This window comes from Malurus melanocephalus, unplaced genomic scaffold, assembly GCF_030028575.1.
Source record: "Malurus melanocephalus ecotype Western Australia unplaced genomic scaffold, MMel_1.1 scaffold_463, whole genome shotgun sequence".
NCBI classification, from domain to species: domain Eukaryota; kingdom Metazoa; phylum Chordata; class Aves; order Passeriformes; family Maluridae; genus Malurus; species Malurus melanocephalus.
In genome coordinates, this window is record NW_026623695.1 from 424,898 (window position 1) to 451,941 (window position 27,044).

At 38.3% G+C, this 27,044-nt stretch overlaps 1 protein-coding gene across 4 annotated transcripts in view; it reads right to left on the reverse strand.

Moving 5' to 3' along the window:
* Positions 1-635: 635 nt before the first annotated feature.
* GPAM (glycerol-3-phosphate acyltransferase, mitochondrial) overlaps positions 636-27,044 on the reverse strand; it is a 38,972-nt gene continuing 12,563 nt past the window's right edge. For 2 of the 4 annotated variants that reach the window (XM_057380605.1, XM_057380603.1), the window contains exons 2-22: positions 26,633-26,805; positions 25,126-25,256; positions 23,042-23,164; positions 20,327-20,400; positions 17,375-17,488; positions 16,010-16,159; positions 15,195-15,291; positions 14,072-14,208; positions 13,376-13,475; positions 12,459-12,671; positions 11,975-12,088; positions 9,976-10,061; positions 8,876-8,991; positions 7,972-8,042; positions 6,837-7,101; positions 6,199-6,341; positions 4,777-4,854; positions 3,862-4,002; positions 2,926-3,115; positions 2,758-2,816; positions 636-1,633 (exon numbers count right to left, since the gene is read on the reverse strand). In XM_057380605.1, coding sequence (XP_057236588.1) covers positions 1,517-1,633; positions 2,758-2,816; positions 2,926-3,115; positions 3,862-4,002; positions 4,777-4,854; positions 6,199-6,341; positions 6,837-7,101; positions 7,972-8,042; positions 8,876-8,991; positions 9,976-10,061; positions 11,975-12,088; positions 12,459-12,671; positions 13,376-13,475; positions 14,072-14,208; positions 15,195-15,291; positions 16,010-16,159; positions 17,375-17,488; positions 20,327-20,400; positions 23,042-23,164; positions 25,126-25,227 — 2,490 coding nt within the window. In that variant the 5' untranslated portion in view covers positions 25,228-25,256; positions 26,633-26,805 and the 3' untranslated portion in view covers positions 636-1,516. Of the gene's footprint in view, positions 1,634-2,757; positions 2,817-2,925; positions 3,116-3,861; positions 4,003-4,776; positions 4,855-6,198; positions 6,342-6,836; positions 7,102-7,971; positions 8,043-8,875; positions 8,992-9,975; positions 10,062-11,974; positions 12,089-12,458; positions 12,672-13,375; positions 13,476-14,071; positions 14,209-15,194; positions 15,292-16,009; positions 16,160-17,374; positions 17,489-20,326; positions 20,401-23,041; positions 23,165-25,125; positions 25,257-26,632; positions 26,806-27,044 lie in introns of those variants that run through there. The other 2 variants (XM_057380604.1, XM_057380602.1) reach the window with 2 other exon arrangements.

Genomic DNA, 27,044 nt, shown 5'->3' on the forward strand with positions numbered 1-27,044 from the left:
ACAAACTCTAATTGTGTGCATCAGTTTTGTGCTGGCATAACAGTGCAAGTGCTGGRATTCAAGTATGCTTTTCCATGTTTGGGTTAAGCAACAGAGATTACATGATGAAGTTTCGGGGATTTTCTGCTTACAAGGCCTTGAGAATTAAGCAAAGCAATGCAGCAATAGAAATGTTTAATTTCCCTCATCTAGAAGGCATAAAGGAGGGAAAACACATTTCACAAGCAAACCAGCTTCACATACCACCAAGTTATTGCTTCAGCTATACAGGACTACAGGTTGCAATCCAATCTGCTCTCACATGAAGAGAAGATGAAATCTACAGTGCAAGTCCTCCATGCAAAAGGATCAAATTGCAAGACCAGAGTCCTGTTTCATAGGACAGAATTTATTAATCATTCAGTTTTGCCTATGAATTAATTTTTTTTGTAAGTCAGTTAGATCACAGTCAAAAGTATACTGTTTATATTTCTGTGTTTGCAGAGGTACTACTTGATGCCAATTTAGGTTTGCTCAGCAACAGAAAACAATATGAACACTTACTTCCAAAGAATTGCAAGAAGTTATTGCTGAAATTTTTAGGGGTAAAATTAAAACTTATTYCACCAAATCAAGTGTTCACACCACTTAATATCTGACATCCTATGAATTAAAAAAACAAACAGACAAAAAACCAMRAAAAAAARCCACCCAAATTTAATAGGTTTTTTTTTCAATTAAATAATAATCTAAGAYTTTACAAGATATTCACATTCAGGCAAATGTCTCCTGACTTCCATCTGGTTGAATGACAGATGCCATAATGATAACAAGAACACTACTCTCACATTCTTCTGGACAGCAGTGATTAGTGCAATTTACCACTGCACTACACAGTTTTAATAGTGCAAGGTGTGCCTGCTGACATTTCTCACAATCACCTGCTACATGATTGTTATTCTCAGATGTATGTACCTGTAATTCTCATTAGAATTTTGGCATTTATGTTAACATTTATGAAAAACTATGGCTTTATCCATGAAGTATWTAGCCTGCCTAAACAAAATTTTAAAAYYATTTATTTAAAAYAATAAAACTGAACTGGAATGAGAGTTACTTGGTTAAGCCATAAGCTGTGTTGCCACTAAACTCAAGATCTCAAGGTTAGCTACAGAACACCAATATGTGTAGTTGTGCATCTGTTACAGTATTTAAAAGTATATTTAAAATGTAACACTGATAAAACTTCACTCTTTTTAAAGTCTAATCCTAATAATTTACCTCATTTTTTGCAACCTGTTTAATTACTTGTATCCAAAGTGTCATCTGAGTATCGCTGTATTACAACAGGACTGGGACTGTAAGAAACCCATAAATGCACACGTAAGAAGGCACTTGTCTTCCAGTAGTTCAAGTCAGAGAAGGCCTTACCCAGACAGTGGCACCTTACACTTTGAAGGATTAGCAAATGTCCCCAGGYTTTGCCACAGTCTCAAAAGCTGTCCTTGTGTCCCTGGACAAAGGTGCTGTGTGTGGTCTATAACACCATGAAGCTCATGACGAATTCCAGTAGTTTCTGTCTGTTGCGCTGAGGTAGGAACGTAGTGCTGAGTTCCAAAATGATGTCTTTGCTTTGCTTRGTCTGCTTGAAAACCTAAAGCACAGCATGAACACATGTAACTATCACCATGTTAAAGCAATCTCCTTTCWTCTGAGATTGAAATGTTATGGTCTATACTAAGGTTTCCCTCTTTATAAGACTTWTTCTTTCTTGACTTAAATGGCAATGCCTTTAGGTACCATTAGAATTCACTCAGTGTTGAAGCCCTTCAARGGTTATGGAAGAAAAGAAATTGAGAAATAAGTACAGTGTATGATAAACCAAATCTTAACAGTGAGGGATAAAACAAACAATCAAAGGCATCCAACTGAAAGTGTAAGCACTTTAAAAACAAGAATTCAGATGTTACGTTTTAACAGATTCTCAGCAGACATTATCTAGCTCCACTTTTCATTCTAGTTTATCCTGCTGCTGGATAATGATGGATTCAATATGTGTTTTCTTCACAGATGTTAGGAGTCTGCAGGAAGACACCTTTACTAGGCCACCATTGTTGGATTACATAATACATCAGAATTTAAAGACGAAGACTTCAAAACCCATATCTAGTAACATTTTGACTAAATGTCAGTACTTCAAAATTATAATGCTAGATCTTATCTGGCATTCAGGAAGTCATGCCATTGATTAAACACTTCACCTGCAAAATCCAGACCGGTGATTTAAAATTTAAAAGACTAGTGGAAGAATACAAAATTGAATGTTTATCTTAAAGAAAACCTGTAACCTTTATGGTGGACCCTGAAGGTGTGTAAGGATGGTTCTTCTGGAGCATCAATCATGCTAAGCCAAAATTCAATAACWAATTTTTTTTTAAGATTTTAGACTTCAAAATTAAATTTAGCTGTTACTGAGCACAGAACATACTTTCAGCTTTTCAATCTTGTCCAATAGGGACACGAAGCAGAACACAGGACTTCATTTGTTGTGAATAAAAATGTCTAGTCACCCAGCAACCCAGGACAGGACTTCCCAGGGGCAAGAAGTGCCCTGTTCTGCAGCTTGTGCTCTCTTTAAGAGCCCTCAGCCTGAAGGAAACCAAAATGCTCTAAACCCACAGATACAGTCACTGATTTTAAACTGACACTGAACAGATTCCTGTGCTCATTAACAAAATTAAACTCAACAGTCACCAGATTTGAGCACCAAACACTTACTCCAATTTCCTTGAAGACTTTCACTGCATTTTTCACATGACTGTAGGTAGCACTCTCCGCTGCAAGAAAGAAAAAACAGAGATAAACAAACTGCAGCTCAATTGGGGCTACCTTGGGGCAGAAAGGACTGAATCAATCAAACCCAGTTCCAAAACCAGTTTAACATACCATACACAGCAACATTCTTCTCCGTCCTGCTTATTAAGTGCCTGTGTAGCTTCTGAATATATTCAGATTCCAAAACAGGACCACTGAAATTATGCACAAAGATGACAGCAGAGCTGTATGCCTCCAGTAAAGGTCCCAACAACCTCTGCAGGAAAGTGATGTACTGCTGGTGTTCTTGAGACTGGCTCACCTAAGGAAAGGCAACAAAAGGTTGTGAGAGACCAGTGGAAACCAGAAACGACCTGCAAGACAGAGCATGGCAGAACAGCAACCAAAATAAAGACAAAAGTACAAAAACTTGTACAAAAACAAGTGTGGGGGCACAGCACAATATAGGAGCACAGCAAAAAAAGAGGCTTATCATGAGGGACAAAGCAGGCACTGCACATCACAGACCAATACTATTTTTGTCTCCTCCAGGGTATTACTATTTTTCCAAGATAAAATTAAAGATATCATTGCTGTTCTGCAGCCAATAGAAGGACTGCTATACATTCACAGAGATGGAGACAAGTTTTCAAGTGTTAACAAGATATCCTACAGAGTGTTTGTGTCAGCTCTGGGAAAACTAGCAATATATCTAAAGTCAATATAAGCAATCTATGAAGTGAAATATAGGCCAAATACAAATACCAGCTGGATGTGCCCCTTTTGGACTTCATGCACTCAGTAAAGAATAGAATCAAGATACTTGAATCTTTATCAGTTTTCATTCCTCTAGCCATTACCTTCACTTCCCTATAATATTGTTTGATGTTTCTTTAGCTGTTTTCCTCAGGAGATGAAGGKATTGTACTGAGTGTACAAAAATACTGCAGACTAATGCTGCAACCCAACAATGCCCCCCAAAAAGTTATCATTACCTGTCCTGAATAAGCAAATAGTTTATATTTCTCACAAGAGGATTCAATGTCATTAGCCTTAGGAAAGTATTACCTTCAGGTAGCAATCTCTCTGTTCCTCTCCAAAATCACTGTCTTCATCTTCCTCGTCACTTCTCCAAGACAATGGYTCAGGGAGCTTTTTATTCCACTGCTGTTCACTAAGACTGGGGCTAACATCCTCCTGATCATCCTGCTTAAATTTCAAAGACAAGGTGGCAAATAGGTAAAAAGTCCAAATCCAGGCAAGCAATGKGTTTATTTTATAATCTCATCTGACTTAATCAGTGCATTTATTAACCAATACTTAATGGAAGCAGGGGAGACTCAATTATAGGCAGCACTGAGAAAAGGAGAAAGAGACATTTCGTGAAAGATAATATTTTCTTGCTTCCTCCTGGGTGCCAAGGTTTTTTTACTGTGCACAAAAAGATTATGAAGCAAAAATGTGCTTAATCAGCTGCCTCTRCTCCTCAGGTTTTCTCTTCACTGTGCACATTCGGCAAACTGAGGTTTGCCAAACCACACGGTGACTTCCCTGCAGCCCTGAAACTACAGGCAGGGGAGTTTTACAGGAATTCTGAGATCAATGCAAGGGAATTAAATAATGACAAAAGGTCTGGACTCCTGACCCTTGTAGAGTAGAAAGTAAAAATCCATGTAGCTATGCYACATTTAAAAGGGCTCCAATAATAAAATAAATCCTAATTTTCAAGACAGWACAAAAATATGTGTCTTCCTTAGCAGCGTTATTGGTACAATGAAATTACACACAGGGTCATGAAGCATCAGAGGATGAGTGTACCCAGCTGTCTGATGCTTATAAACAGAGCAATGAAACACTCTCAGTCCTGGGCACGATGTTACAAGCTTTCAGTAACAACATAAATTTAGAACAAGTCTCACAACTAAGGAGCATTAACTACCTATAGTACAGTACACTACTCCTACAATAKCTCTGTGACTTTACCTCGGCCACCAGAAGAATGCCATACTGGATCAGCCTTTCCACAGATTCATGGCAAACTTGATAGATCACCTGGCAAGGCTGCACAACATAAAAGGAATGCAATGAAAAAAATCACACCCATCACACCCATTATAGCAACATCATTCCCTGCTCAGTATGAATGTTTTAGATATAGCACTATTATTCCTTTTATGCAAGTTGTTAAACCTTTATCAGCCTAATCCCAATGCACCACTCTTGTGTTTATCCTGGCAGACATTAAAAAAATTACAGTGAAATAGTGTATTTAAAACATATCCAAGATTTTTCCGAAATGCTTTACCTCTGGTAGAAAGCCACATTAAATATTCTCCCTTTTTGATAGCCTSTAACCAAATTTTAGTTTGCTAACAATTCTGGAATAAAATCATCATAAAATTAAAATTATTGAAACTCATAACATTGATCTGTTTGRAATATAAAGGAAACTACATTTTCAAGAAATTCTCCTATGTGTTTTGAAACTGAATTTAAAAAACCAACCTCTTTTACATTATTCATAATAATTTAGGAAATATTTTCTTAGTTAAAAAAAAWCAATTATTAATTCTGAAAGCAGGATAATACTACAAAAGAGCTTCACCATGTTAGCTAACAATACAGCCCAGACAAAAATACTAACTTTGGCCTATGCTTCAGTAAAAATACACAAGTCAAATATGAGTACAAATTTAAGAACTAATTCAAGRATCTCTAGAATTCTAAGTAAGTTTTACACATAAGAAAAAATAACAGGTAGCACTCAAAATTGTAAGTCTGCAGTGTCTGAAAAATGACATAACATCAGTTCTCCTCGGTGTTTTGTAACACAACAAAAACTGAAGTCAGGCCATGTTTAAAATGGCCATTAAGTACTGGGTGTGGCACAACAWGAGCACTGCACTCCTATGCAAATGAGGAAGTGTAAGTAAGTATTCCATTAGTACATAGAGCCTTCCTTCCCAATGTAATTTCAAAGACCTATGCAAACCTCACAGAAGCTGGGTACTCCCAAAGATTTGTGGTTTTGCAGGTGAAAGAAATARATTGGGCACAAGGCATATCTAGCTGTGATGATCTAATGAGCGACATTAAATCTTTCAGATGGCTTTAAGAAGCCCACCTCGAGTAGTGGGAAGCTGAGAGAGCAGCTTTCTTTCTCAGGAAAGGCACAAAGCCAGCACAGCAGAAATGCTGCAGACCCAGCCCAGCATTGCCCACTTCAGCACCTGCTGGAGCAGCAGGTGGCACCCTGTGTGTGTGTGTGTGACACCCACTGATACCCACCACCATCACACTGCACTCACAGTGAACAGATCAGGGCTGTGACACTTGAAGAAAGCACACATTAATTTTAAAATAACAAGCAAACAAAAATTTGAAACAATTAATACAATTACTTACCAAAGATACAGTAAATTCATTAGAAAGCAAGTAGCAYAAGCTGGCAGCTTTTCGGACCAGGTGTTCCTGACTGATCAAACTGGGAGAAGCACCACTGGTGCCATTTCTGTACCTCCTGCTCTGAATGGCATGAAGACTGCAGGCTGSAGCAGAAACAGACATAAGTTTAATTTTCCAAAGAGCTTTATGGCAAAGGAAACTTCAAGCTTCTGTTTGGTCTACTTYGGGGCCTAAAAGCAGTCAAACATCACACAGGCCATTCAGGAATAAAAACAGAATTCACCACTATTTTGTGTCCAGTAATGTCCCAACAAAACAAAATCTCATTAAAATACTGCTCATCAAAGCAGAGGTTTTGCCATGTTGGCTCAGAGCTCTGACAGTGCCTSGCCTATGGCAGTGACCAATACTCAAATACTTCCAAGAAAGATGAAGGATGAGGAGAAAAAATAATGGAAACTTTCCAYAAACAAAATACAAGTTTGCTTTAAAATTGTTTGCTAAGGTAAACATGGGCTGAAACAGGAAGTGAAAAGAATATATAAAAGTAACATGAGAAACTGATAAGGTTTTTTTCGCAGATACTTTGACTTCAAGGGTTACAATAAAGCCTTTCCTTGATAAACCCCAAAACATACCAATAACAGCCTCTTTAATGAATACATGAAGTATTCCATTGCTGTAGAAGTTGAGTTCAAAGACAGCAGGTATGGTGACACAGGGAGTGATGAAGAACTCATTGTTTCTGCTTGTGTTTGTGATATTTACACAGTTCCCCAACAAGTGGATGGCATGCATGACAACATCATCYGAGTTCCCTGAAAATCCCAAGTCAAAGTCACGGGCTAGGACCTCTTCCTTCATGGAGAAGAAATCTTCTACCAGCCTGGAAAGATCAGTTCCCTAGAAATAAACACAAAATCACACAGATAAACAATTTTTCTGCAGAGGAGTGTATCTGTAAACCACATAGCGAGGTACATATCAAACACAATACACTAACTGTCAAAAAGCACATGTTTTGAATTATATGTAATTATATTTTTCAGACATGCAACCATTTGGGAATGCCAGATTTTTCTTTGCTTCTTGGTTTATTTCACAGCCTGCAGAGACCTGAATTGTTCTTCAAGAACACATCAGAGGTATCAAGACTGGACTGATGAGAATAGTGMCACTTCTTCCACAAGCAAGATTACATATCTGACCAATATTTCCCAAATGGGAAACCATTTGTTCTAATTTACGTGCAATAAAAGTTTCTGATTAGAAGAAGGAATTTTATAAAAAATGCAAAACAAACTAGTAGGAGAAAAAAAATTCTTCCAAGTCTCAGGCACAAGACTTCAGGTAAACATTATTTTATCAATCATCCATTGTGATGTAAAATTTTAGTACTGAGGAAGAGCAGAATCAATTTGGAAATGAAAAGTTTCTAGAGCATTCAATAGTGAATGTGTTTTGAGATCTAAAAAACAATTGTAATACAATAAATGACACCCATGTAGTCTTTAAAAAAAGTGTAACATTTTGAATTACAAAGATCTATTTCCACATGAGCATTTATTATCATCCCATCAATAATGGCTTGTCTTCAAGCAYCCACTGCTAACTAAAATATCAGCACTGAGAGTACCTGAAATCCACTTCAATTTAAATGCATCTTTCTTCTTTCATCAGTATCATGCAACAGTAAAAGCCATACTATTTTTTTTCAGTAAGTTAACAAAGCCAAAGCAGTGTTTGGCTATTTRAGCAGCACAGAAGCCTTACCTGCCTGTGTCTGTACAGCAACAAACAGGCAACAATGTGTGTAGACATCACAGCACAGGACTTGTTAGCAGCTAGAGGTAAACAAGATAAACTTATTAAGCTCCCAASACATCCAGAATATCATTACAAATGAAACAGTACCCATTATTTATAAAATAATGGTAGTGATATGGGCACAGAACTGTACCTACTGCATGAAGTACAAAGTGTATTATATCTATCYAGAAACAATATTAAAGCAATCAAAGTAACTTGAACTAAGAAGGCTGAATAAAGCTTAAATATTTAAGATAAGTACTGTTTTGGTGTATCTCTCTTGTACCACAAACCACAGATCTATTGACTGAAGCATAATTTGTCTTTCTCAAATGCCAGGATAGAGAACTTCTCCCAGGGTAAACAACTAGAGTACAAAACAACACATAACCTATCAAACCTGGCATCACTGGTCCATGCAGCCAAATGAGTTCACGTGACTATGACCTTAAGTAATGCCATTAAGACACTCCAATAACTTCTCACATGAACAGAAATGAGTGTATCAATAGGGCAATCAAATATTTCAGAGTACAGCAAGTTCAGTTTACTAGTACAACAAAACCGAACAAAAATTTTCTACTTAATAAGAAAAAAAGAGTTTATTAAACTTAAGAAGAGTAAGAAGGGAGGCAAAGGAGAATTGTCAAGATTGCATAAAAAGTCACGAAATTATGACCTGAATGGAGACAACTAGGAAGTGTGACATTACCACACAGAAAATTCATGCAGACATCAAAACAWAACAGGYWACTGAYAGCAACCTGGTCTGGTGGGAGGTGTCYCTGCCCATGGCAGGGATCTTTAAGGTCCCTTCCTATCCACACCAATCTATGATTCTGTGGTAGTGATACTCTTYGACACTTACTGAACAAAATGTGCTCAGCCAAATTGGATATCAGCTCTCTTCTGAAGGGTTCACTGGTGACATCCCTGGAGTTGGGCAGAGAGGCCTCTGCACCTTCATCCACAGTATCATTAGGTCTGAATAYAGAATAAAAATTAACACGATGACATTTAGATTTTGATCAAAATGTAAAGTAATCTAGACTGATTGTTTTTTTTTAATACACACTAACTACACCAAACACCACAGCACAAAACACCACTAACAGTCTGGTAAAGGCAGAAAAATGTTATCATTAGAAAGCTGTACCAACTTTTCCTGATTATTTCTTTGCACTGAACAACAACCCATAATAAAACTACCAAAAGAAAACCTGCAACCTTTTTCTATGGCTACTTGTGATTTTGCTTTAACACCAACTGCATTTTTTCTTTCAATAAATATGGACAACAGTAGAATAAGCAAACCTGCCTTAAAGTCAGATAGAGCTCAGTCTCTCTACAAACTAGAAATGATCTTTTGTATGGTCWTACAACTTTCTAAAAGTACACAACTAACTTTGTCTCTACCAGGATCACACAGATTTGTGTAACTCCTCAAAAGACCAAATAAAATGTGTATCTATATAAAAGATGCATAAATGCAGAACTAGCCCTCGAGCAGTTTTGCAGTTCTGAGAGAGTCACCTCCTTCAAAACAAGGAGTACTCACTCCTAGGTCGTATTTGCTTTGAAATGATTCCAAAAATCTTGTGAAATGTTTGTGAGGTTTAAAAAAATCCTTCACTTTCCATTAAGCATGTCATTTTCCCCCTAAATTATTCCATAAAATTTATAAACAAACAAACAGAGTTCACAAAACAACGAACAGAGGCAAAATCAAGAGAAGGGAAAAATGCCTCCTTAAAAACAGAGCTTATCAGGAAAAATGTAACTCTTATAAGAAATTGCAGTTATAATGGCCTAAGTTTTGCATTCTTCTATAAAAAATTAGATTACCCATGGGGAGTTGAAGCACTGCTTGGAATATAATGCAGAACACTTACAAGATATACAAATAAACAAACAAATCCCAACCCATCCTCTCTCTCAACAATACCCCCCCCCAAAAAAAATCTATACCTTGATGGAAGTATAGCTGGTAACAAAGCTTGTTCCAAAGACAGAGGAGCAGGCACAGATTTTTGGCTTTGGCTGTTTACATATTCCTGTTAAAAAAAGACTCGTTATTTTTTGTACCTTTTCCGCCTTATTCTTGCTTTCAACTGATAATGCTATTACAGGAAAAAGGCAATTATTCAAAAATGAAACTATGATTAAAAATAGCTCACACTAAAAGAGCAGTAATAAGGTCAGAGATATTACAGCTTATTCACTTTAGACTTYATTTTATGCAAAAAGCAGACTTCCCACAGCAAGGAATTTGTACTTCATGAAAAAACTTGCAATGAAAACAACACATAACCCCTGTCAGMATCCTGCTGTGAACAATTCCTTTGAGATGAGCTGCTCCACGATTAAAGTAATGAGAACTGCTTCATTAACATGAGTGAGAGCAAAGCCTAGCACCCATTCARAACCAACAAGGAGACTGTAATTACTGCTTGCTCCTGCCTTCCTCAAATGCCAGGATAGAGAACTTCTCCCAGAGTAAACACTAGAGTACAAAATTCCAGTTCCAAGACACAAACTAAAGCCCTCAGCAAACATGTTTGGAATTCCTGAATCCCAAATTTCTCAAAAGCCAAACTTCTCTCCTTATAGGTTAAAATTTACATTATTCTGTTTTTCAGGACACTGTGTTCTTTCAGTTTCTGTAAAGAATGGGAAACTAAAGAGCCACTTAACCTGCTGGTCAGGAAAACAGTTCCCTCCCAGGAAAGCTGCWTCAAAGACTTTCACAGCCTCTTTTATGTTCTTTTCTGCTTCCAAGCCTGCGCTCATAGAACAGCAGATGCCCAAAATTAACCCCCTAAGCTCATTTGCTTTAGGAAAACCTGCAGTGACACAACTACAGTTACACTTCTGCAAATCTGAGCCAAGGCACACCTGAACTATTTATGTAATTTATCACCCTTCTAGAGTACAATAAGAAACACAGGTATAAATGAGACCTGACAGAGGCTGCTGGGAAGGTATAGAGTGATTAGCATTTCACTAGATTAAGAGGGCAGATAACCTTCTTTTCCTTACACTGATCCAAGAAGAATTGTTAACTCCCTACCAAGAATAGCCCAAGCCTTCTCMTTTGGAAGTGAATTAGTATCTTTTCCTACTACACTAATTATAATGCAGTGCAGCTGGCCACAATAATTTCATGCTGTGGTAACTGAACCCTCCAAAGCTCTCCAACCTACTGCTTTTTCTGAGAGAAATAGGGCAGAAAGAAGAACAYCTAATTAATTTGAATAATGTTCTAGTAAGTCGATGTTACAGTACTTAATCTTATTAAAGTCACACTAAAAATAAGGTATACTGTGGTCGAATACAGATTAGTGAAATGTAGATTAGTACCAGCAGGTTCTGCAAAGAGATCAGAGATAATTTAAGGAGTGAAGGCAGATACTGCAGCCACCCCATTCTGAGAAGCTACAGAACAGTATATGGTGGAGTAGAGTTGGCAATAGTTATGAACTAATAATGAATGATGACTTTCAAAAAACTATAGAAATTTTTATGATTTATGATCCATTATTCTTTTATAATTACTAATTTGCTTAGCAATTTTAAAAATCCAGTGAGATAAATGCCCTYCCTCAACCACAGCATATCATTAAATTACTTCTTCAACTCCAAATGTCTCTGCAATGCAAAGAATTACTACATGGTATAAAGATCATTTTAAAGATTGCTTGTTAAACAAAGAACCCCACCAGTACGAATACTCAGACCATTTCAAAATTAATGTATCAAGTCTGAGAATATCTCAGCTTAACCCAAATGTGTCCAAAAGCTCACACATTCATCAAAAAAAAGGGATACTTCTGTCCTGCCAGAATGGACTCCARCAGTTAATGCTAATGATGATAACCCACAAAGAGAAAATTAAAACAAATGTGTCCCACTATTGAAAACCAAAAATGCCAAACCTTCAAAAACATCTGTGAAATACCAAACTTACTTTTAAGGAAAATGGTTGTGCAAAATCTACTCTGACACATCCATAATTCTTCCGCAGCATTCTGAAGACTCCTCTAGCTATACTCCAAAGACTTTCATTCTTCTTAGGCTTGCCCTAGAAAACACAGGTGGTTGTTTTGCCTTCTTCCAGTTTGCAATTAAAAGGCTGTGTCTAAAATTGAAATGCATGCAACAGCAGACAAAACAAGGCCAAAGCTTTTGTCACACTTCGTAATRTCAAGTAAATCTAGAGAAGTATTTTTCCCCACAGATATCCACTTGGAGCATATTACTTGTTACGGCAGGAATTTGCATTTAGAAGTATTCCACCTGTACCTCAGCACTCCCTGTCAGAAAGGTGCTGTGATTCATGGCCCAACACTAACCCTGAGTCCATCGCAGAGGGGACTAGCACAACATTGAACTATGTAACACATTTTCCTGCACATAAGCAGAAAATCCCTAGGCAAAAAAACTGCTCTTACCAGCTGTTCACTGTTATAGTGACCTTCAATTATACGATCATAGGAGATTCCCACAGGTATAATKAGGACATCAGGAGTAGCATTTGAGAAGAGAGCATCCACCACCACAGACAGAAGACCTGCTCTAGCTCCAGATGTCTTTCCACTTCGAGACCGTGTGCCTTCCAAGAATATTTCTAGAAACTGCTGCTGTCTCAACAATTCTTCTATGTGCTGAATACAAAAAGGTTGGAAAAGAGAAAAAATAAGTTATCTAATTAYATTGGCAAAGCTACATTTCAAATGTATTTTCATCAATGATTTCCTTTTAAAAGCACTGGAAGATCATGATTTGGCATGAATACTTGTGGAAAAAGAACCCAGTAAGTAATTAATGCCTGACACAAACACAGACCTATCACCAGCTGAATTTGCATGAATATATGAGCAGTATAATGACATTTGTTCAAAAACCATCTCTAGCAACAGTTGATGCAGTCGATTTGCATTCATCTCTCCTTCTGGTTCCCCAGCACAACCCATYTTCCAAGATGTAAATACAGCCATTATACTGAATGGCACAAAGGATTACATCAACCCATCATGAACAGAAACTTCCACTGTATTATTTGAGTCAGGGTAGAGATGCCTCACAACAAAAGTCGTCAGAGAAATAAGCGTAAGTTAACTCAGAGAGCATTAATTCCAAATTCCTTAATAAGGATTATGCAAGGTGGAAATCTGCTCATCCTCAAAGGGRCTGAGTATGCAGTTTTCTTTATTCTATGAATTCAAAACTTCATACAATAATGAATCCCCTTTTTGCAGCATGAAACTTAAGACAAATTTAAAGCAATAAATACATCCCCAGACTGATGGAACTCGCTTCTACCCAACTGAAACACTATCTACAGAAAGAAAAGACAAGAAATACACACCACGTAGAGCAAAGCTCTGTACAGGAAATCCTTCCGACCATCAGGATTCTGATCCAACTTCCGACGAATGAAAAATCCTCCCAGCTTGCGGATCAATGTGCTACACACCAAAGAGGGATTACACTCATTGATTTCAGCTTGCAGGAAACTACCACATATCCAGATCAGCACCTACTGCTTTAAAATACCCTCCAAATCAAGCTATTCCCCTCATTTCCTCATCATTTCCTGTAATATCCAGTGGTTTTTTTTCTAGAAATCAAATATGCCCAAATTTGGTCTCAATAACAAATATTACCTAAAATACCTCAGGTTTTTCAGCCTCCAGAAATACAATTTAAATACAGACTCAAGTGGAACACTTTTCCACAAAGTCTTATTCTTGTTGCTGCTCATTAGCCAGCTCACTAAATTGCATGAACAGCTGTTCATTCAAAACTCCTTTTCCCATACCATCTTTCCTTAGTCACCTACCCACTTTGAGACTCCCAGAAAGGATTATCCTTCCTTATCCYACTAAGGTTAAAACAGACCTTCTCAGAAGGATGTTGTGACGCTCTTCTCTGAAAACGTCATAGGAACCAAAGGAGTTGTACACCATGGCCCAATAATTTCATAATTTTACACTTGGACATCCTGTGTAATAGGTCAGATCCCACCACCTCAGTCATTTTTCAAATAAGGAGAGGTTATTACCTGAAGATGGGGATGTTGAGATTGTTCCCTGCAGCAATGTAGGGYGCTTTGATGTTATGGCAGAAAAGAATGAATGTAAGAAGCAGGTAGTCAATGTGGGATTTGTGTACAGGCAAAAAGATAAGAGGCAAATTCATCTATGGTGGGGAGAGAAGGAAAAAAGAAAGAAGTAAGTTGGTAAGAAACATGGACAATTACTCCTCTAAAATCAATCACTGAGCTGCTGGCATCATTTTATCTCAAGCGATGTTATTTTCCAGTTACCATTACTGAGTTTGTTACTGCTGGTTTTCCTTCAGCTGTGACAATGAGAACATTTTAGCCAACTTTTCTTTAGTCAACTAAAGACAAGTCTTAATTTTCACAGACTATAGTTTTCAGTTTGCATTACATCAACAATGATTAATACTCCCAGTTTCTTCAGACTCAAAATTTTAAGACACTTATGAAACAATTCCAGGGATTAGAAAAATCCTCACTGTCAACAAAGTACTGATATTCCTATTAGATACTAGCAAGAATTTTATGAATAGTAGGTTTCCCAAATACAGTAATCAAAAACCAACAAAAAATAATAGGAMCTTTTTTTATTTGGTTTTTGTTTTTTTCTTTTCTATAATCAGTATTTCTAAGGTAAGAGTAGCAAGGCAAGTAGAGTCAMTTCATTTGAGTGTAAAGAAAATGGTTGCATTTAGGAGTTTGTTTGACCAATTTAAATAAACATTGAAGAACTGGGAACAGATTGCTAGTAAGAAATAGGAATTTTTTTTCTTAAAGGTTTCTATTCCAAATCAAGGTAGAAGCAAAAAATCTTGACTAGATCTACTAATTCATTACTGGCTGCCTCAACTGAAAAAAGGGAAATTATGTTGGATGCAGGTTATGTGAGGTAATCATTCAGCCTGATAGTTAATATTTGATCTTGAATCAAAGGTAAACCCAGAGTTCACATAGTATTTTAGGTTACACAACATTAAGAGCATTATATTTAATTAAAAACACTATTGCACAGATATAATCTCATTTCATACAAACCAAGCAGAACTCTCTGCTGAGAGTGCTGCAAACATTAGAAACTACTTCAGAAACCTACCCTACTGGATTTTTTCCCACTCTYCCTTACCTCTGTCGCTGCTTTGACCATTTCTATTTGACCTCTGTGGATCTGGATATTCCAGAAAAAGCTGTTAAACAACTTCAATAACACCCAGCCAGTCAACCTAAGGGAAAACAAACACAACTCAAAAAGCTTAATTTATTTCTGCCTCTATTTCATATTGATTCTGTATGACTAAAGGCAAAGCCATTTAATCTGATTATTTACATTCAAACAAAATTACTATAAAATCCAGTTGCTAAGTAAGTTTTGCCTATGGTCAGTAGCCACATTTCAGCCTCTTGCAGTTATGACATGAATCTGTATCAATCTCAGTAAAGTCTGTGAACTAGGAACATGACAGAGACAAAATCATCCTTAGTAGTAAAAGTAGATACCACAGTTGATTTTATCTAAAATAAGACTGTCTCTGAGATATTTATATCTACAGACTATAATATTGAATAGGCTACTGGAAAAATTCAGTCTATCTGCAGGTATCTGCAGATAACTGTTCTGGCCCATATGAGCATGTATTAACAAATGATGCCAATACTGGTCTAAGCATTAGCAACAAACCTAGTTTTGGGAGAAAAGAAGTTTGTATTTAATCTTATCATAAGATTTATTCCTTAGAAAGACAGGGGATTTCTGCTGCATCTGAAAATGAAGAATAACTACTACTTTATTAGCTAATATTAAAAATGGGATTTTTATGAATAATGTTCTATTTTTAAAATAATTATTTCTGCATAATATGTTACAAGCTCTGTTGGTATTATACAGAAAGAGCTTGTCCATCCTTCCACTCACTGACAATATCAATGAGACATTTTTCTTACCTGATCAAAGCAGGTGACACATTTGCTACCATTTCCTGGAGAATTTTCCTAGCTTTTTTCTTCACTTTGTTGATAGCTTTAGGATCCGTCTGAACAAAACTACCTGGAGTACTTGGTTCAGAAGCTTCATCTACAATGGCCTTCTGGACTCTTAGCATTAAAAAGTAAAGTGTATAAGAGAGAGCATCACAACAGAGGAGTGCAAGACAAAGAAAACAACAGGAATGAGCTATGTATTACTACAGGAGGAACTTGCAAAATGTGAAAAGAATCCACACTGAACTATTGTGTACCCCAAATGCATTAAATTCAATTCAGCAGTTTTCTAAGGGAGATGATGGATGAATGGGCTCAAAGGTGAGCATATAAAATAGTAGGTACACAGTTCACAGGTACTAGCATTAAATGACTGCCAATTTTCCAAAATGGTTAATATGGTTAAAAATTCAGGGAAAACAGATGAAATCTCATCTTTGTTAATGTTTTCTTTCTCCTGCCACARCAATTTCATTTCCCTAATTAGACAGATTTACGCAGTTGCTATCCTGAAATTCTAGAGTACTGCTCCCTTTGAAGTCTCAGTTTTAMCAAGTCTAACAAAATTTTGTGAGGGCTATTTTCCCCGTTTAAAACATACCCAAGAGAGCAAGTGGTTTAACACACCATGACTGTAGCACAACAGAGTCTGCTTTACTTTTTAAAAGCAACACTATCATCTTCAGATGGGAYTAAAGCATTAAAAATTCAGGAGTATTAGGAATGTTAATGTAGGCAGTGTGTGCCCTCTGACAAAAGTAGCCTCAAGGAGTGKGTATGTGGTTGAATTTCTTTGTATCCATGGAAAACTGATACCTTAACAGCTGATCAGGGGCTCAAGRTGTCATTTAAAATGAGGCTTATGAAACACAAAACAAACTCCACAAAGCAAAGGGTGGCCATTCCATTCTACAGCCTTTTCCCATTTTTGCAACACTCCAAGGGTACACTCAGACTACTCCAAAATGCTGGTCACCTATTATTTCTGAAACACTGGCAATTTCTGATGATTGCAGTATGATTTCAGTGGTAATGATTTACATGAGTTAGATAAACAGAAGTTTGAAGAGCTCCCATGTAGCAATTTATTTTTCTGTGTACTGTCTGCTGTTTCCTCACAACACACCATTCATTTAGACTTGYAATTGTTAAACTCCCCTCTTTTACTATTCCAACAGAAACTCCAAGCTACAGTCCTGAAAAGTTGTGCTAAAGATACTTTATCTTCTAATATTTAACACTCTAATTTTCAAAACTTGTCATTTCAAAATTAAGTCATATTTTAATGTACTAGTAATYTAAAAAATAGTTAATTTTGCATCATCTTACCTGCTGTTATTCAGCACATTTTCTGTCAGATTCTTGGCAAACATAYCCTTATGAACATCCCTCTCTTGCACAAAAAGGACATAACAAAAACGCCTCGCAAGCCACCCTCTGTACCTACAAAAATATGAAGGGTATTTCAGTGTGATCCTCAAAATATATCACTGCCAAAAAATAGCATTAAAACAACTAAAAATACAATTAAGGAGCAAAAGTAARTAAAGTTTTATGAATGGCTGCCTAAAATCTTCTGTATCTTCCAGTAAATTGCYARTATCTTCATGTTATGGATGAAATYACTRATGCATAGCACAAAACATCTGAGASAACTGGGRTCTGGATCTCTTCAATTCAAAGTGATACTGGCCTTAAAACATCCACAGARTCACAGGGAAGWRGAAAACAAACTAGCATATACATTTTATCTGTCCACCAGGACTAACTCCCCAGCTCAGCGAGGTCAAAAGAAGGGGTAGTGTTGATTTCCAATTTGGTGCCCCTTTCCACTGAAGAACGTAAATGCAAAGCTAAGTGGTCTGTCAACTTCTTCAAGGAACACCAAGTCCTCTTGGGAAAGCTGCTCACGTAAGCAMAGGGTAAACTCTCACAAGCACTTCTGAAAATGTGTTAGCTTTAGCCACCAAAACTAAACCCACTTTTTCAGTCAGCTTTCTTCCTTTAGGATGTTTTCAAACACCCAGTCCTATGTGTCTTCTCCATACCTTCTCCTAGCAAAGTTTTACCAAAAGTAGAACCACTAAATCATTAGGAAATCTCACTACAAATTCAAGTATTTCATGYAGTCAGTCTCTTTCTAAATTAACCCTGTCCTCTACAAACTAAATCATACAAGCAACAATAACCTGAGAAAATGTAATTTGGAATATCAAACATCATAGAAGATGCATGTGACATAGGAAGGGCTTACATGCCATCACCTGCAGTGGATATTCACCACTATTTTTCTCCTCACCTCCCTCATTTACCAGGCCAGGACTGGAYAAGCCACCACTCACACAAACCAAACACCCGGGACCCCCAAACAGCAGAGCTAATGTGATGAAGCAGAATTAACAGCTGGATGAAAAATTAAATTCTGGCCATTCCTAGGACCAGAGGTTTAAGTATTATGCAAAACCCCTGTCCTGAAGTCTGCTCATGCAATGCCTGCCTGCTGCTCCACAGAGTGTCCCAAATTGAACCRTGGGTGACAAAGCTCATGGTGGTTTCTATGCTGGAGTGCTGCCAATGTCTCACCCCTTGTCATCACTCGAGTTACTGATCTTGGCTGTTAAACCTCCCTACCACATTTCAGTAAATTTATACATGTGTTGAAAACAGCGAGGAAAGATGAGAAGGAACCTTTACACAGCAAAAGGCCAAAGCCCCCGAGTGCACTGTAATTAAGATGGGTGCACATGCACAAGCCATGSGCATGTAATGCCTACAGAAATATTCAGACCCACTATTTGTGATATCAGAGAAGAATGGTGACTGTTTTAATTGCTTTTCCTCCTTTTTCCCCCTTCTCTTTTGAGTTGAGAGCCTTACTCATTTTTTTAGAAAGCAAAGATAAGGATATGTTTCTTTCTGATAAGGATTTTGGTAACTATGAATATATCACAATATTAAACAGTTATTGCAGGGACCTGTCAAGGTATSAAGGTGTCTACATTCATTTTACAGCTTAGACACAATGTAGTTTAATTGGAAAGATGTGTTTTCTAAACATGTAGCAATGAAAGAAGGAACCACACAGAATGGACCAGTCAAGATAGATTTAAAACTGGCAGTTGCACCTCAAAGGCTGTGATAACATGTCAGTACAGTTACAGCATGTCAGCAGTTAAAGAGAACACCTCTTGCTTTCTAAGGCCAGGAAACTGTGACTATGTAGCTCCACAGGACCTCAGAACTTTGTTAAAATTGTCTATTTTCACACAATAATGACATTCTGAGCTAAATTAATTTATTTCAGAATAATTCATTAACCCATATATTTTTCTCCTTGTATTTCCAATTCAAGTAACTTTGACCATTCAAAACCATTCAAGCATTAGACTTTTGAAACTAATTTTTRAAAAGTTTAACAGTATTTCTGTTATTTTTCTGTATTCTAAACTACAAGCTCAACTCTTAAAAAACATAATTAATTCAAATTTAATAAAGAACAGCCTCTAACATTAGCTTCCTCCCTCTCAAGCACACACAATGCTGCCTTTCTTCCACTCAGACACTTTGGCTCATTTCTTTCAGGCTGTTRGCCTCTCTTTGTTAGCTCTGACTCTACAACAAACACTCCAGGACCTGCTTATGCTAATGATTACTGTAAAAAAAACTTAGCAAGCATTATTAACATTACAAAGAACACAATATTTTTGTTCAATTACAGTATCTTCATCCCAGAACATAACATATTATTGCAATAGTGCAAAGACACATCTTCATTTTCCAGATTTTTTTTCATTTATACCCCACTTTTGAGAAGCTGCACTCTGCCGGGGACAGAGAAGAGACAGACTCATAAGACATATTCAGGTTTAACTGCCATTGGTGGTAGTAGTCAGCACCTAAATTGTGAGCCAGATCTGTTCAGTAAAATAAAATCCAGCCTGAAGTAATTCTGCACCAGGGAACAAATCGGGTCCTCTCAACATTATGCTACGGATGCTGCCATTYGCACTAAGAAAAAGAATTTAAAGGTGCTCTGTTTTTTTTTGTGAAACAGGTTTGACCCCTACACTTCTTGTCTATAACCCCAAAGGACTTTGCCCAGCTCCCAAATACACACAGCTAGATTCAACAAGTACATTACTTTCCTGAAGTCAGCACCAAATTTCTGGATTTTAGGACCACAAGATATATTAACTCAGTCTGGACTATAATAGAGATTTCTCTGTCATAAAAWCAGAACAKGTTGAATATTAAAAGCAAAGGAAAGATTTGCTATATTACCGTGTATGTGTTTCATTGATGTATATGACATTACGTAGACCCAAAGATGGAATACTAGAATTGAAGAAGTTATCCTGCAAAAACAAGAAAAAAAAAGATTAATGGACTATTTCATTACATAAGAACAGCTTTGTCTGTTACATTCACCATAACATTTAATACAATGCAACCTTTTTCATTTGTACTACAGCAAAGTCAAATCAGAAAAGCACAGCACCTGCTTACACAGTACACAAACTGTYCTGACATGAAAATGAAATTCAAGGCACTATTCCCAACTTAATATTTTCAAGCATTCTCTAGGCTTTACTGCGTGGTTGTACTGGTTACAGTCTTCAAGCCACAACATTTCATCAGATTCTGATGAAATATAAACCCGGACTTGACATAATACAGAACTCACCTTTGAGACAGAACTTTATTAAACCACACTGAGTATTGRTGYAACCATGAGCATTTGACRCTCAGYCTGTGACATTCAGTTTGCCAGCAGATCAGGAATCATGTAACAACRGCCTAMGGGTCAGGATATCCATCCATGGTTAGGAGACAAATCTCCACATTCCTGCTCTGCCTGAACAACAAACTMAGTCCAGCCTTCTACATCCTTTTTACAGATCCCACCTGCTAATGTATTAACTGGGATGAGTTTAGGAGCATTTTCACAACAAAGCTTCCTTGGCAGGAAGACCTCTGGAAAAACTCTACTCTTCTATATTCCAAGCAAATACCTTGACCACGACGCAGATTTCTTTTTACCCAATAAAACATAATTATAAAACTGGTACCTTGCCAGTGAATAACAGCTAAAGCCACTGGAACAATACATATCAAAGAAGACAAAAAAAAGCAAAGGGGGAAGATGGTCACCAGCAACAGCAAAGCTGCAGAACAGCCTCACCACCAGTTCTGCAATGGAGTCAGGTAAGAGTAATTTGTTTGTATTTTGTTTAGGACACACCATTTGCCACAGAATTAAAACAGGTGACTGTCCTATGTCATTTGTAAATCAGTAGAAATTATGTGCTGCAATGGGAGCACAGTCTTCTGCCCCCTGCTAAAGAAAAACTGCACTGTACATTCAATCAACCSTTACTCTAAACTCTGAAGAGAAAACTTCAAGGTAATGCTAATTTCTCTGACTATACAGTGGTGATTTTTTGTGGACCTTATAAGCTGATTAAATGTTCTGGCAAAGAGAAGCAAAATGACTTGCTCTCGGTCTCCTAAGACAACCAATCATCAACAAAGTTAAATACCACTGAATGCCAGTCTATACCAGGGCTCCAACCATCAGGTTACAATCCCATTCTGCAAAACTCATCCTCCAGCTGCAGTGTCATATTTTAGTTTTTCCTTAACTCCAATCCTGTGTCAAGCAGAGCAGGAGGCTCTGTGAGACCAACTGAGCCAATACAGGATCTCTCTGCTGGCACAAAGAAGCAGCCCAGCTCCCACCACCACATCCTGGCCTTTCATGCTGATCACTAACCCTCACCTCTTGCCTTACAGCACCTCTAGCATTCATTACTCCCTTCAAGGCATGAACTTCATGCAGGCAAGACAAAAAGCTAAGATAGACTAAATGAATAAAGCAGGTAGTTTTCGGCTTGGTTAGTGAATTTCATCAGCCCTCAGGAAAGCAGGAAGGAAAACGAGAGGGAGAAACAAGACTAATTGCAAACAGGCAAATTGCTAAATGTATAAAGCCCTAAGCTGAGGATTCACACAGACCTTTTCATAAGTCAGAACATTTCACTTGTCTGTTAGAAGTAGTCTCAGTCTATCYAATTGCTTGTCTTGTTGCCCATATCATACAGAGCCTTCACAGTACACTTGGATTCCTATACCACATTTGTATGTCATTGCTACAATTTTCTGTTTTGGTGGAGCAAGAGAGTGAAGTAACAACTTCTCTTTGGTCAAAGAGACAAGCAAATTTTGACTCTAGCCCAGCCAATGAAGGTGTAACTGAGTGCAATCTAAAGCCCGGGGTGTACGCATAGTCAAATTACATGATGAACTGGTTGCAAACTGTATTATGCCATTTATCAGCATTTGCATCTTGAGCTTACAGAAAGCCTGCCCAAYGCAGTTCAATAAAGTTCACATTTTAAATCAGCTTGCACAACCCCTTGAGAGCCACTATCTTGACACTGTTCTCAGCAGGCAAATATCCCCACTATCACAACTGGCAGTCCTTGTTTCCAGACTGGGCAGAGAGGCAAGGAAWCAGCCAGGTGTAGAAAATTAACTTGTTCTCTTAAGTACAGGACTGAGCAAGTTTGAAAGGAAGCATACTACTTAGCTTCAAAACCRTATTTATTCTGTGGATAGAGAATTAAAGTGCCCTAAAAGCAAACTTTCACACTTTCATATGCACCGAGTTCCCATTATTAGATTATTAGATTGTTATTATCTAATATACCAGATAATTTTGCTCTCCCGTTTCCTAGTGATAATTCTGAAGAGCTGGAAAGTTTTCTGCAAGGAGTAAGTCTGCACTGAAAGGTGGAAGACTAGGCATCACAAAAGGTTCATGCCATCCTTGAATTCCAAGACCAAATATAACCAGAAACAACAGTGAAAAACTATACTACTTTATGAAGTAAAAACATTGTGACCTTAATTCTGAAAGTAAGCAAACTACTGCAACTTCATTACGCTGCAACTATGCATTATTGTCAAACATAATCCATTCCATAATCTTCTTACCCGGCTCTGGGGAGTGCATACATAGCAACATCGTCCCACAAACGGCCTTTTCCTGCTCAGCAGAGCCTCCTTCCATTTTAAAGTGGCAGATCGGAAGAGAGTGGGACGAGAGTTACACTCTCCCTGCAGAACAAAAGACCACTGTGTAAATATGCAGAAATATGTGTTTTACTGTATATCGGAAAACTTTGAGGAAGAACAGTTGCCATACACACAGAAAAATTATCCCTCAATTATGAAAAGCACAAAATTTTGAAAGATTTTTCTACAACTTAAAGAAATGAAAGCAAAATCTCAGTGTTGTACTTAGATATATAAGCACTGCTACCCGTGCTGACACACAAAATTTTAAAACRAATGATAACTGTAATTAAGAAACACCAAAGAAACTGCCAGCTGAGAAAAGTGAAAGGAATTAACAATACACTACATTCTCCATAATGTAAAGGTGCGAGTAATTTGAGCAATGTATTTCAAGGTTCAACTGAACATCACCCTGTAAAACTGCATGAAAACTCAATGTATCCAAAACATTAACACCATGGATTCTATAGGCACTTTCAGCAGTTTCACGCAGAGTAATATGAAAAAGGAACCCCTGTGCCTTCCCCAAAGTTACATTGTCTACCTAAAGATTAGAGAACAAAAAAATCCAGAGTGACTGCATTCACAGAACTCATTCCTATGTTAAGATATAATGTAGAAAGTGTAGTTAAGTTTTTTAGTTAACTTTTTCAAAGGCAGTGACTGTTTCCATTAAAATCTACTGAATTATTGATTGCCTGAGAACGAGGACTGGGTTGCAATCTTTAAACCATGTATTTTATTGAGAGGGAAGTTACCTCCAGTATTAAAAGAGAAGTTACAGAAATAAACCAAAACAAAATGGAAATGTTGCTGAAAATAGCACTTTTAAGTGGAAGAACAGCAGGATAGAGYCAAGGTTGGAAGACACAAATACAGATCATGACATACTTAGCCCAATGAGGAACAACCAACCASAGTCAAAAGCAACGCTAAAGATGCTTAAAAACTAAATTGTGCATATACCACATTTGGCAAGCAGCATGAACTGGCAAATATTCCAAGGCTAAGTCTTCCATCTGAAATAAACAAGTATCAAGATGCTAAGCCTGCCATAAYCCCTCCTCTATCACCTCCTTTAATGTTAACTCCAAAACAAACCAACTTTGTAACAACACCATCTTCCTTCTGCTTGACTCCAACCCCTGACTTAAATCTCCARCATTTTCTTACAAAATCTCCTTTCATCTCTTTTGTCTTTCTTGCCCTTATTCCACTTTCTCACAGACCTCTTGGTTTATGCAGCTTGCTGTTCCACGTAACTCATCTCTAGTTAGATGGAAATCCCAGCTGCCAGGACATCTGTCCTTTCCCTCAACTCTGACCATGTCTCCAATTCTTCTGTATCAAGTTCAAACTCCTCCTCCTCTCCAGATCCATGCCTAATKCCTCCTGACCTATGCTGCTAAACCAGCTACCACCATCCCAGTTCCCATGTGGCTCTTTTGGCTCCACCCAGACCGCTCTGCTCACTCCTTTCTTTGTCCCCTCCAAATCCCAAGACTCACTTAACRAGAGGACACAGACTTTTAATAGGCTCATTATTTATATCCACCAATTTTTTTCTGCCTCCTGGACTGCATGGAAAGCTCCAGCTTCAATGCCTATGTAACTGTGCAACTTCAGCCTCACGCTCCTTTTCACCTGGGCATTTTAAMCTACATCACTCAGAAGAGCAATAAGCTTCCTATTTGACTCTGGCTACTCCAGAATGGGATTCTGTACATTTACTGYTATATAAAATGAACAGCAGTATCACATCAGAGGAGCGTGAGACTATCAATAGGGTCTGGCAGGATTTCTTTTCTAGCAACATTAATCTTTGGCACAGAACCGAAATGTTGGTTCCTCCTTAATTGCTAGTTAAATTAAAAACAAACTGTATCATGCATGAGAGAGGCAATGCCTTATCTTCATTCTTCATAAGAATAAAAACCCACTTTCAACTTGCAGAAATAATAAGATAAATGCAACCAGTAACATTCACAGTTTTTACTTACCCATTCTTCACTGGAATGCTTACATCTACTGATGCTGCAGTCTGCTGAGGCGGACAAATAGGAAACATCTATTGTTCCAAGGGACAAAGCAGTTTCATCCATGACAGAGGAATTGAACTGAAGATTACAAACTGCAAAATAATAACATGTGTATATATATATTTATATGCCTAATTTCAGTAATAGACATCTAGCAATAAATTAGCAAATTACTATTTTTTCATCCTTCAGTAAAAGTTCAGTTCCAAAGACGCTTCACTGCAGCTAGAAATCGGCATGGTTTTAATATGCTAAAAACCCCAGCACATTTGACTTCCATAAGCACAGCACACCAATCAGCTTCCTGCAYGCTTTTTCTATCTCTGCTCTTCTTGCAATTACAGGTCACTATAGCCCCTTTGTAATTTTCCACTGTTCTTTACTGCATGGCTTAAACCATGCAGCCATAAGGATACACACGTCAAACATTTCCAGAACTTTACTATTCTCTTGCACTCTGTGACCTCACTCTTTCATAATTTGCTTCTCAAAGACACCCACGATCTACAAAAACTGTCATTAATGTTCTCACCTAATCCTATCTCACAGTGTATTTTATGTGTCTGGTCTAGCTGTAGTCAAACCAGTTCGCAAATTCCTAGGGAAGAAGGAGTGCTCTATAAAAAAGCACACTCCTAAATGTGAACACGCTGCTGACAAGTGACATTTCAGTCTTGTGGGATTAAAGAGCAGTAAAGAAATCTGAACTTGCATTATTATTTTGAAATGGAAGTTCTGTAGCTCATATAATGAGCACAGTAAATAATTCTCCCCTGGCCAAAGAAAAAAGGAAAGGCAAACATATTAAAACAACTAAGTGTTGTACAGYGCATTTGCAAATGACTACAAATTAAACTGCTTTGTTATTGAGAACCACTGAAATAGGAATTCCAGCATTTTCACCAAGASAAACTGCAAAGAAGCAATACCTCTTCTTCCATCTGTCACTGCAAGGAAACTTCTATCACGGCCAAGCTGTGGATCAAGAGAAATGAGACTGCTCCCACCCTGCATGCTAAGCTAACATCTGCAGCCGCAAGACCTACAACTTTAGTCCACCGTTTCTGCCCTCTTTAGTGCCTTTCCCAAGCTGCCACAAACCCATCCCACGATACCTCCACGCAGGGAGCTCCCAATACAAACTGGAGTCTGAGCCAGTATAAGCATGCAGACCATACTTTCACAGCCTAAGTCATCCCTTTGTCTTTGCTGGTTCTCACATTCAATCCGCCTTTATTTAAATTAGTCCTCAGGCAAATTACTACCTCCCAATAAATAACAAAAAAAAAAAAAAAAAAAAAAAAAAAAAAAAAAAAAAAGCCTGTAAACCTTTAAACGCTGGAAGCCAAATGCGTCCCCCTCGTGCTCAAGGTGACCTTGGCTGCACCGGTATATACAATAGATGAACTTTAAAAAACACGCAATTAAAAGCCCGTCGGAGCAGCAGCAGCAGGCGCCGCATACCTACCTGTGAGCCAACCCGCCCCCCGAGCTCCCCGCTGCGGCGCTGGCGCTGTTCACCTGCCGGCCACGGCCATCCCCCGGCTCCAGCAGCGCTCCGGGCTCACCAGGGCTCCCTCATAAAGGGCTCCCTCAGCAGGGCTCCGCAGCGCTCCGGGCTCCAGCCGCTCACCAGACCTGCTATAAATAAAACCGCGGCGCTGAGCGCGGTGCGGGTGCGCAGCGCCCCGGGCACCGCCGCTGCCAAGGGGCCGCCCCGCGCCTCCCCGGCCGCCGTGAGGGGCGGGCGCCGGCCGCGGGCAGCAGCCGCCGTCACCGGCCCCCGGAGCCCCACGGCACCGGCCGAGGCTCGCCGAGGCTCCCCGCGCCCTCCGCGCGGCCCGCGCTGCCCCTCAGCCGCCCCTCAGCCGCCCCATACC